The 12,512-nt window shown below is 34.8% G+C and overlaps 1 protein-coding gene across 4 annotated transcripts in view; it reads left to right on the plus strand.

Annotated features, from left to right (window-relative positions):
* The window catches only part of LOC145987886 (myosin-VIIa), a 281,435-nt gene that overhangs the window by 200,974 nt on the left and 67,949 nt on the right, over positions 1 to 12,512 (plus strand). For all 4 annotated transcript variants that reach the window (XM_083122676.1, XM_083122677.1, XM_083122675.1 and 1 more), the window contains 6 exons: positions 4,086 to 4,330; positions 4,653 to 4,808; positions 9,113 to 9,303; positions 9,879 to 10,053; positions 11,444 to 11,560; positions 12,188 to 12,298. In XM_083122676.1, coding sequence (XP_082978802.1) covers positions 4,086 to 4,330; positions 4,653 to 4,808; positions 9,113 to 9,303; positions 9,879 to 10,053; positions 11,444 to 11,560; positions 12,188 to 12,298 — 995 coding nt within the window. The remainder of the gene's footprint in view (positions 1 to 4,085; positions 4,331 to 4,652; positions 4,809 to 9,112; positions 9,304 to 9,878; positions 10,054 to 11,443; positions 11,561 to 12,187; positions 12,299 to 12,512) is intronic.

Consider the following 12,512-nt stretch of genomic DNA (forward strand, 5'->3'; position numbering starts at 1 on the left):
CCGTGACAAAAATATTGAGCCCTCTGTTTACGTGCTTGTAAAATTGTACTTCATGGGAAGAAAAAAGTCAAATATACCTCATTGGAAAGCTTCAAGTATCTACTTTTTAATAAGCATTATCTGAATATTAATCTTTACTTTGTTTTCTTACTATAATAAAAAAATCACTGGAAAGTGTAGTTTTTTCTTCCAATTTTCATGAACGGGGAACTTAACACCATACAGTAATAATTGACTGTACATATAACTTTGAGATTTTGTGTACTTGAAGTTTGATTATTATTTTTGCATCTCTGTAGAAAAAATCAAATGCATATTTTTTTGCACCTCTGTAGAAAAAATCAAATGCATATTTTTTTGCACCTCTGTAGAAAAAATCAAATGCATATTTTTTTGCACCTCTGTAGAAAAAATCAAATGCATATTTTTACTAGATTCTTGAAAAATTGGTATTTTAGGGAAACGTGCAAACTTGAAATGCATAATTACAAATTCAATGAAATTGCAAAAAGATGTTGATATAATGCATTTGATCAAATTCCAGAAGTTGGGCGTGTGTACCTCAAACATGGTTCCAGGTATTAATTATTCTTTTGCACTCCTAATATGGTAAACAGCTGCATGACATATGGCCAGGAGCTGCCAATCTCAGACTCCGCGGGCTGCAATCAACTTCGACAGCGTTGCCGTTTCGCTGCACTTTGCTGCGAGAATCGCGCAAGTGCGTTCCATCTAGCCGATCCAAAGTATTGTCGCAGCATAAAATAATGAATGAAATATTTCTCATTTTGCAAATGGAGTACTGCTGTACTGCAGTTTTTTTTTTGGGGGGGGGATTTCTTCTAGCTGTTAACTTCATATGAACATCGTCTCCTTCGATACCCGGTGGAAGTACATAGTGGTTCGGATCTCACTTTAAACTGCAAGTCCAGTCCCGATTAGCCTACCTTTGCATAAAGTGAACTTAAAGAAAAAGAAAACATTTAAACAGATATATTGAGTGCGACCATGGGCATCCGGAAGGGGTGGTCCACGCCCCCCTCACTGGAAAATGAATGTGTACCTAAAAATTATATATTTCACACATAGTTTCATTTCAATCACAGTAATTTATGTTAATTATTATAAATTCGTTGAAGAAATAGTGTTTTTTGAGAGGGCATCACTATTTTGGAGGAAAATATGTGTCCTTTGCCCCCCCCCCTGGAAAAAAATACCTTGCTTGCCCCTCCCTGGAAAAAATCCTGTGGACGTCCATGAGTGCAACGATGTTTGATGAGAGATCCAGTCTTCTCTGTATACAATAATAACACACCTACTGTGTACAGCGATTTCATAAGAAAGGGAAACAGGGCAAGGTGCGTACTAGCGATAGCAACGCATAAAAATTATATTTAAAAAAAATGCGCATTTGAAGCCTTCACACCAACTAACATTTTTAAATATATTTCGAGCAAAAATGCATGTAAATTGTGTTTATCGTGCAAAATTCACTTAAGCATTGTATCGTGTAGTGGTGGTGGTTTCAGCATTTAATGGGTTGCTATACATTCTACCTGAAATATTGCTTTTATATTTTGGTCTGTTACACAGCTGCAACTGTTGCAATAAGCAAGGAGTTGTGGGTTCATTTAGAGATTTGATTTATTTTACTTCGCTTTTTGTGCCACTTTTGGCTAATTTGCGAAGATGGGGATGAGTGATGATATGATGAAATTGATGAATGTATGATTCCATGAGCAGGCCAGGATTCAAACCCAGAATCCCTGGCGTCGCAGCGAGATGAGCTAACCACTCCACCACAGGGGCCGGTGGTTCATTAAGAGAGACAGAAGGACTAAAAACTAATAAATTTTCAATAAATATAATGAGTGAAAGTTAAAAGTATAAAATGCTGTTCATAATGGATTCTGTTGAACTGGATAATTAAAATAAAAGTCGTGTATCTTTCTTCTCGCCACATCTTGCAAAAAGTCGCCCAATAAAATATTGGGCCGATGCAAATTTTTGTTGTTCCCTTTTTCTTTAAATACGTTTTTTACTGTGCTGACATAACCCCCAAACACTCCACCGTGCACTTGACACCTTGGTTTAATCACTTCACAGAACCGTCATCACTGAATACTGTGCGTACGAACAAACAAGCAAACTTGTGAGTGGCCAACTGCCTGGATAGAATGCACGTAAGAATTATCATGGGTATGTGGGAATTCAGGCAATAATTCATGACAGGAATGTAAACACAGAAGTGACAAAAGAAAATGTCTGCATCTCTACAATGCTTTCCTTTGCACAACACCTATATTCCTTGGTGCAACACATTTTTCGGATCATTTCCCATGTCAAAGCTGCTTGGATGCTGAGTTTAAAGGGCAAGCGGTGACCCTTGGCAACAAAGCTCACTTGTTCTTAGCAATGATGTGAATTGCACGGGAACCAGTTGCCAAGAAAAAATTCTCTCTTGTTGTTTTCAATTCATACAGTGTGAAAGAATGAAATATGGAAATTTGATTTTTATTCTATGGCCATCATTTTGATATGCATTTCATAACCATTGGACTGGCCATTTCCGAGCTTGCAACATCATAATTAATCATTAATTGTGGCTGTTCCACAGCAGATAGTACTACTATATTTGGCTGATATATTTCCACATAAACAAGCTTCAATCACAAAAAGAAATCATATTTTTACGACGGTTTTACACGAAGCTACATACAATTGAATTCGACTTATATAAAAGATACACGAAAAAACTACACTTTTACAAACATTTTTCTCTCAATAGAAAACAGACAGACACTTTGTCTTGCTTTTGTCTAAATGCAGACACTTGCAGCACGTAGGTACATTTGGTATTTCCCATGTGAAAAAAAAAAGTTTATTTATAAAGTCATTTAACAGTTAAACATTTCTGCTTCATACAAGCTTGACAGAAAATTACTTTTCCATGGGGTGACCTCTATGGCGGAGTGGTTAGTACAACAAGGCTACAACTCAGGGGTCCTGTGTTAGACTCCCGGCCTGTGCATGGGTGTACCTTCATCAATTTCATCATATCACTCATCCTCATCGATGCGATTAGCAAATGTGGAGAAAAGCGGCGCTAAATAACAAAAATCAAGTTTTCCATCAGCAGTAAAACAACCTTCTGCAGCAATCCATTTTTTGATTAATACACTTCTGGCCGCCTTGTGCTTTGGCATTTTTAAACATATGAACATGATATCTCCACTCATAACTGCCTACCTCCTTTCACACGTACAACAAAGCAGATGAGTACTGGTTGACTCCTAGATTCTTTCAGGTGGAAAAAAGGAAGGGGTGGGTTGGCGTTGTTTTGTCCAAGCATGAATCACCAACAGGTTGTCCAGTTTGCTCACCCTGACTAAAGGACATTTGGTATTTCCAAAGATCTGACATCCCTAGAGATCCTCAAATCTGGCGAATACCAGATATCAGTCTCTTCAATGTAAACAATGGCTTGCCTTCTTCAATGTAGGGAAAACCAAAAATGCATAATGATGCATGTTTAGGCACAATTAAGCAAAATAGTCACTAACCCTCAAAATTGGCATTTATAGGCGCTATAAAAATGCATTTTTGGACTACAAACACCATGAAATGAACTTTAAACATTAACGCCTATATTTTCCTACAAAGGAATAAAAAAGGCAAATAGGCAAAAATCCAAACCCTAATTATTACTAATGCTGTAAATTCAGTACAAATAAGACGATTATAATAGTTTAAAATAATCATGTTTCAGTTTTACTCACAAAGTTTCCATCAAACTGAATTATGTATTTTCTACACAGGTTAACAATTCTACAATGCTCCAATTGATAAAATAACTTGAACAAAGCTCTTTAGAAAAAGTGTTCAACTGACCAATTCAAGAAAAAAAACTGTTAATGCTTTACAATTGATCAGGATTATCTTTCTCTATTTCTTTTAGCATGCTATCCTCTGTACAAACATGAAATTGATGTATGTTTTTGTTGAATATAGCTATATTACTGTCTATTTGCATTAGTTGGTTGATGATAGTAAATTTTTAAATAATTTACATATTTATTTTTCAGGTTTCTTGGAGAAGAATAGAGATACATTCAGTGCTGATCTTCTGCAACTAATCCACATCTCCAGTAACAAGTTTCTTCAGCTGTTGTTTGCTGAGGACATTGGGATGGGCTCTGAAACTAGGAAGAAGGCACCGACATTGTCAACACAGTTCAAGAAATCTTTAGATTCTCTTATGAAAACCCTTAGCAGTTGTCAGCCATTCTTCATAAGATGCATCAAGCCAAATGAATACAAGAAGCCAATGGTTTGTTTACAGCTTTGTTCATAGTACCTTTTTATAGTTATTTTGATTGTTCAGTAGGCTTGCTATTTACGAAATTAGATTCTCAGAAATTACTTCTTTTTTCGAGCTCCATCTGCACTTGCAACATGACTAGATATGCAGTAGGTGTATTTTTACAATACTTGCATGCATTTAAACTGTAGTTTAATAAATGTACACATTTTCAAAACTGCCTCTTTCCCTTAAATATGTATAATTTTTTAATAGTGACAGATAAAGTTTTAGTAACTATTTAGCATATATATTTTTGGGTACATATTTTAATTGTGATAATTTGTTGCAGATGTTCGACAGGGAGCTATGTTGCAGACAGCTGAGGTATTCCGGAATGATGGAGACAATCAGGATTAGAAGAGCTGGTTATCCTATCCGCCATAGTTTCAAGGAATTTGTGGAAAGATACAGGTTTCTCATACCTGGCGTTCCACCTGCCCATAAGGTAATATTTTTGTAGCGTGGTTCTTGTTGATGCCATTGATGCTTTTCAAAGTCAAAGTTTATCTTATGCCCATGCTAATTGTAACTGGATTTACAGTTAAATGGAATTCAAATCATTGTGCACCTCCACCAGAGATCAAACTAGAGACTCCTTGATTACAATGTGGCAGTGTGCCATCAGAGGGGCCCTTATTAATGTTTGGGCTTCCAAATATCATGAAACCTTAGTCTGCATTCATAAAGCTCAGTAGACTAAGGAAGCTTTCTGACTGAAGCAATAAGGGGCATGTGGTAGGCTATAAATGACATACGTCATTGGATTTCACACTAAGCGACAAGTGCCAGGCAACAGGCATTTTGGGAAAAAAATAAAAACACACTTCATGCAAACAGACAGACTGAGGTGACTCAGTGAACACTTGAGAGAATGGCCCACAGCTTGTGTTACTTTGGTACAAAAAGTTGCATTCATTTCTGAAGTTTTGTTTCCAAGTGACACATATCACACTTACCACTTCGGTATGAAAGCTGCCTTAAATGCAAGAGTGTACCTCCCATGGTCTAGCAGTCTGTAGACTGTCAATCCTGGGTATCCACTTAATATATTAATTATTATCCATTTAACCAGCAGTATATACGCTGAAATCTCTATTTTATACTCCTGCATAGGACATTTCCCTGCATTTAGCATTTAACCTTCTTGGTCTCCAGTAGCATGTCCAGAGTTATTGTAAAGTGGAATATGACCATAATGAGGGAAATTAGGTTTTCCTTTCTTTCAATAGTTGGTCTTATATTTAGTCTACTTTTTTCCTGTATTTGACATTATATTTTTAGGAATATATTTAGGAATGCTTGGCCAAAAGGGAGTTATGGGCCCCACCCCACCCCTTGGACATGTCACTACTGGTCTCAATAAAGCAATATTTTACCGTATTTTAAATTTCCAACATTTATTAGTTATTTACAGTCTAGTTTCATTCGTGCATGTCATTAACACTTAAAACAACATACAAAGTGTCCAAAAAGTCATGCAACCCAGTGTTTACGACTGTATGACGGAATAGCGAAACGAAATAAGAAGTAACACTTTCTGCCAAGAGAATGCCCTGTATATTGGGAAAATTTAGAGAGACAAACATATGTAAGAACATGCATGTTTTAATAACAAATAAGCAAAGTGTTGCCAAAAGCGGAATTTTTTTTTTTTTTTGCAAATCATGTGTATTGATGCACAGAACCCACCGAGGTAAATTATTGCAACATTTCACAATACCAACGAACAATTTGGATGGCCATCTATTGAATTTGACAGAAAAAGAACTTTGACGAAGTTTCAAAAACATTGCACAAGGGAATAACTGGGCTGTTCCAAAAATCGATGTTTTCACAATATTACGAGGGGCACTGGCAACACTGTTGCTGTCACGTGTCACTATCAGACATGTTTCACCTCAGGTTATCACACTAAGGCACTTTTAACGACAAAGGAGAAAGTTGGTTATTCTCGAACATATGCAATAAATTACATACACCTTGCAACCCTGAAATGTGGTTATCCCTACAAATTAAAGCAAATGTTCGAAGTGTCCACAATTTTCTTGGATACATAAGTTGGTCTGCTTGATCATGTTCTCAGATACCTTCCTGAGGGTTGCAGCACCGATATTATCAATTTCATGTGTAATGTTTCGTTTCAGCTCCTCCAATGTTCTGGGTCTCGTTTGGTATACCCTTTAAGTAACCCCACAGAAAAAAAATCTGCAGATGTTAAATTGGGGGAGAAACTGGGCCATAAATCCTTGGATATTAGACGATCACCAAAAAATTCTCGCAGCATACGAAGAGATTCATTAGATGTATGGCAAGTTGCTCCATCTTGTTGTAGCCAAGCATCACATTCATCTTCTTCCAGGAGAGCAACAAATTACATTATGAGATCCCCGTACACAGTGTATCCACTGTTGTCTGAAAGAATAATGGTCCCACAATACGACGTTGTGATATTCCACACCATACACCGATTTTCTGAAAGTGCAAGGGTAGTTCATGCAACTGATGTGGGTTTTCTGTTGCCCAATGATTGGAATTTTGGCTGTTGACATACCCATCCAATTGAAACCAGGCTTCGTCGCTAAAAAAAAATATTCAGTACATTGACACCATTTTGTCGAACGAATGATAGAAACCAATGACAGTAACGCAACACTGTCCCGTACCGAGACATCCACCGCTTTCAATTCATGAACAACACGAACTCTATACGGGTAAAATTTCAATTTCCATATAGCCTTGTGAGCAGTTGACTTGCGTAAGTCCAATTCTGAGGCGAGCTTCCGAACAGACTTTTGTGGCGATGTCACCATTGTTTGTTCAATAATATATATTATAACCAACTTTCTCCTTTGTCGTTAAAAGTGCCTGAGGTGAAACATGTCTGTTAGTGACACGTGACAGCAACAGTGTTGCCAGTGTCCCTCGTAATATTGTGAACACATTGATTTTTGGAACAGCCCTTGTGCAATGTTTTTGAAACTTCGTCAAAGTTCTTTTTCTGTCAAATTCAATAGATGGCCATCCAAATTGTTCATTGGTATTGTGAAATGTTGCAATAATTTACCTCAGTGAGTTCTGTGTATCAATACACACGATTTTCAAAAAAAAAAAATTCCGCCTTTCGCAACACTTTGCTTATTTGTTATTAAAACATGCATGTTCTTACATATGTTTGTCTCTCTAAATTTTTCCAAACAGGACATTCTCTTGGCAGAAAGCATTTCTTCTCATTCCGTTTCGCTATTCCGTTATACAGTCATAAACACCGGGTTGCTTAACTTTTCGGACACACTGTATATCCACCACATCAGTAGGTTCCAAAGGGTTGAGTCAATAAATGTAAATAAATATCATTTCTGATAGTGTTATGAATTTCTGATCATGCTAATACTTGAACAGCATAATAAACAAATAGTAAATAATTCTCCTTTAAAAAAAGTCTCCAATATGAAAGGAGAAAAATAGCAGCCAAGTTAGCATTGCATGTTTTATTTATGCAATATGCTCTACCATCAAAACATGAAACAATTATCTTCTAAGTCCTAGTCTTGAATATGTTTTAAGTTGCTTTCTTATTTTAACTGATAGAAACAGTATATTGTCTACTTTAGTTGCAACTTTTCATGACATTTATTCAAGACATTAACACTAGACCATTGTTCCTGTTTATGAATCTCTTAGTATTAAAGCTGAGCTGATACCAGTTGGAATTTAATCACCAATATTTTAGAATTTTTACAATTCTAAAAATACTTTCTGGAGTCTGTGTGTTTCATGGGGTCTCCCAAAGATGCTGTGAAACATTTTGATGGAGTCTAAATATTCTGGAAATTATGCAGAATTCACATTTTTTTAAAATTTTATTCTATTCTATTTTTTATATTATTATTATTATTATTATTATTGTTATTATTATTATTATTATTTTGCTATGTTGTGTGTTGGTTTCTGTGATTAAATGATTCTCATATGAAATTATAAATAGTTATGAGTAAAATTCTGGTAAATAGATTCCAATGAAGAACTTATACATTAAAATTTAGGGATGGGCCAATATGAAATTTTGGCCGATACTGATAAAGTACCGATATAAAATTTACCGATACCGATAACCGATATTCTACCGATCCGATATAAAATTAGATATGGTACTTGAAGAACATGAAATGTTCCTTGATATCCTTAACAAATGTGTGTTTCGAGGTGACTGCAGTGCAAAAGAAGTTTAATATTTAGACAATTACTTTTTTAGAAAGTAGGGCATTGAGATTGTCCATAAAAATTACAACAAAATGGCAGAATTTTGCACTAAATTATAAGACATTTATCGATATATCGGATCGGTAAAATAATCGGTAATTTTACCGATAAGCCGATACACCGATATGCCTATATCGGCCGATACCGATAGAGTACCGATTAATCGGTCCCATCCCTATTAAAATTTATAAACCCTTTGAATTGTTATAATTTTCAAGACTATCATCATTGGTACCAGTATTAACTCAGCCCTAGTTATTAAATAAACATTTTCCAATATGAAAATGTACATATTGATTAGAGAAGAAACAAATATGATAAAAGTCAAATAAAAATAAACTACATTTTTGAACTATATTTAATGTTTTAATATGATTTGTATGTTAAACATAAATTGCTGCAACTTTCATTATGCTTTCACTTTATTCACTACAAATTCTTTTGCACAAATTACATGGTTCATAACTAATCTACTATATTCACTTGCAGACTGACTGTCGATCAGCTACTGCCAGAATATGCCATGCAGTGCTTGGAAAGTCAGACTACCAACTTGGACACACAAAAGTTTTTCTAAAGGATGCACATGACTTGTTCTTGGAACAGGAAAGGGACAGAGTTCTCACGAGAAAAATATTAATACTACAGCGCTCAATCCGTGGATGGGTTTACAGAAGAAGGTATGTAACATATGCACAGAAATAATTATTATTGTGTTTGGAAAATACATTGCCCTACCTTACGAAAGCAAAGACATCAACTTCAAAAATTCTCTTGAACAGAAAAAGTTGATTTGAGAAACATATGCAATTTAGAAATTTATGTAATTGATTCCTGTAGTCAGGAATAATTTGTTACTTAACACTGCTGTGTGTAACTGATTTATTGCAATCACATTGTTAATTGTAAAAAGAGATAAAAAATGATATTTTGTGGCACATCATTAAGTCACAGTATATGCATTTTACTTTCCTGTTTTCTTTTCTTTTCTTTTCTGGATCCATCTAAATCCTTCCTCATGGATGAAAATTGGCTCCTTAGAAATATGTTATTTTAAGTTAAACATTATTTAAATACTTGAGCTGTTTATCTGTAATGTGTGTTTTAATCATGATTGATTTGAAATAACTTGCCAAGAATTTTCCATCCTTGAAGGAGCGGTTAGATTTGGAAATTTTGAAACCTTATGTGAGGTTATTGATACGATGTATATTAACTTATCATTTGAATCTGATATCCATACTTGATACTCCAGGTTCCTGAGAATGAAAGTGGCAGCCTGCATTATACAGAAGTACTGGCGAGGATATGCCCAGAAGAAAAGATACCAGAGAATGCGAGTAGGCTACATGAGATTGCAAGCCCTTATTAGGTCCAGAGTTCTATCCCACAGATTCCGCCATCTTCGTGGCCATATAGTTGGTTTACAGGTAAATTAGAAGAACCAAAAACTAAACTAAACTACACCCTAAGGTGCAACAGCCCTCTGAGGGCCAGGGGCTGCCAAATATGTTATTGCAAATTAAGATAAATACTTGAGGTTGGTGATTTAGTGATATGTGGTCAGCACGTTAACCTTCTTGGTCTCCAGTGGCATGTCCAGGGTTATTGTAAAGGAGAATGTGACCAGCTATCAACACCAAATTACAAGCACTTAATGCATATGATATTCATGTTGCACCATGAAAAGAAAAACACAATTAACGTTTAAGGCTTGAACGTGTAAACAGCACAACTAGATGAAAATATAAACCACAACAGTTCCAAGGTTATCAATCATTATTACTGGGGATCAAAAAGTAAGATGTAAGGGGATGGAGGGAGCCACCTTGGTGGCTGAGTAATTGATATACTATCTTGCCATGAAAAGTTTTGGGTTGGAGTCCTGATCTGGGCATGAGTGTTCCTTGCAAGTGTCCTTTCATCAATTCCATCTAATTATCATTGATCCATATGTCATGATTAGCCTACAGAAGCAGAAAAGCAATATATAAAAAAATGTATACATATGAAACAAGGTAAAAAGCAGGCTTGAATTGAGAAATGGTTAGCATAACTCACTGTGAAGCTAGACCTGAATTTTAAACCTATCAAGATGTAAATTTAGTTTATTGTGTTATGATTGTCATCTTCCATCCTCATCACTGAGATAACCTTAAGAAAAACATAAGATAGTGTAGCACATGTTGAATTCTAGTTACATATTTTTTTCTGAAATATATGTCTATGGTTGTAAATACACTCCTCACAAAAAGTTTGGAATATTATTATATTAGGCACAAAAAGTTTGGAGTATTATTATATTAGGCACAACAAGTTTGAAATATTATTATATTAGGCACAACAAGTTTGGAATATTATTATATTAGGCACAACAAGTTTGGAATATTATTATATTGGACAATAGGTGATAGGCACAGTGGCATATGTCTGCGAAGAGACTGGAACGTCCACCAGACAGATACCATGTGGTGTTGAATTCCAAGGCCATGTCTATCACCAATTGTCTAATATAACACTATTCCAAACTTTTTGTGAGGAGTGTATTAAAGGTAAGAATACAACTTTTCTACCTTTAATGCTTTGACATAGCTGAGAAAAATAAATTATTGTTACAAACTGCAATAACAGATTTTTAATATTTTGGTAATATATTAATGTTTCATAATCATGGATTAACTTCATATAATCTATTACAATGATGAACTTCTAATCAAACACACTGTTTATATTCAGTTAACTGGCTGATTTAGTTAGTACACAGAAGAATATTGTTGATGAAATTCTACAAAATACACTGTGACATTTTTTTAATTGCAGGCTAGGTGCAGAGGGTACCTTGTGAGGCGAATGTATCATAGAAAGATGTGGGCAATCATCAAACTGCAGTCGCATGTGAGGAGAATGAATGCTCAGAAAAGATACAAGAAACAGAAGGTTGGTCTTTTATTTATTATTTTGTGCTCATTTGCTTGAGTTCTTCATAAATAACCTGTGGTTCTTGAATTATGTTGACTATATGGATATATCAAAGGTTTTTTTTTGTCAATTTTTTAACTTTAATAAAATCTAGCCATGAAATTATTTTCCTTAGTGATGTTTTTATCTCCTTTTTGGTATGTGCAAACTTGATATTTTGTGACACAATATTATGAACACATGCAAATGCATTTGTTTTTTTCTGATAAGAGTATATCTTTTTTCAGATTTAAAATGCTTTAAGTAAATGGTTTCAATTAAAGGGATTTTCAGCATCTGTCTGGTGCATTTTAATGTAAGGTTCCACCAGAAGTATACTAAAACAAATTTCCATTAGAATCCAGATTTTTCACTGTTATGAAATCAGTTTTATGTTGTTTTTTAAACGGAGTTGCCAGATTTCTGTGGTAATGTTCGATTAAAATGCTAATTCATTATTTACACTGATTTGAAAATTTTTACAGTTTTGTAATACTTTAGATATATATCCTTATTTCATGATTTTCGATCCTAATTTTTTGCTTTTCATGTTAGTCATAAAATACCAAAACGTTTACTGATAACCTTATCTTTATTTCTTTCCAGTTTGAATATTACCATCGTTTGGAAGCTCTGAAGTTGAAAAAGAAAGAAGAAACGGAGCTACAAAGAGCTGGAAATAAGAACGCCAAAGAAATTGCTGAGCAGAACTACTGGGTAAGTGTTGCATTTAATAATTTTTCTCAATTTCACACATTACTACTTTTAAAAAAATGCATTTAGTGCTATATTCAACCACACTTTGTGCATATTTGTGTGTGTGTGTGTGTATGTATTAATGTTTTGAACATATGCAGGTTTCAAATTAGGTTCTCACTTCATTTTTCTGCATGTCCATGACGTTAATATCATGTATGTATCATGTTTATCA

The sequence above is a fragment of the Lepisma saccharinum genome, chromosome 5 (genome assembly GCF_977018435.1).
Source record: "Lepisma saccharinum chromosome 5, izLepSacc3.1, whole genome shotgun sequence".
Lineage (NCBI taxonomy): Eukaryota > Metazoa > Arthropoda > Insecta > Zygentoma > Lepismatidae > Lepisma > Lepisma saccharinum.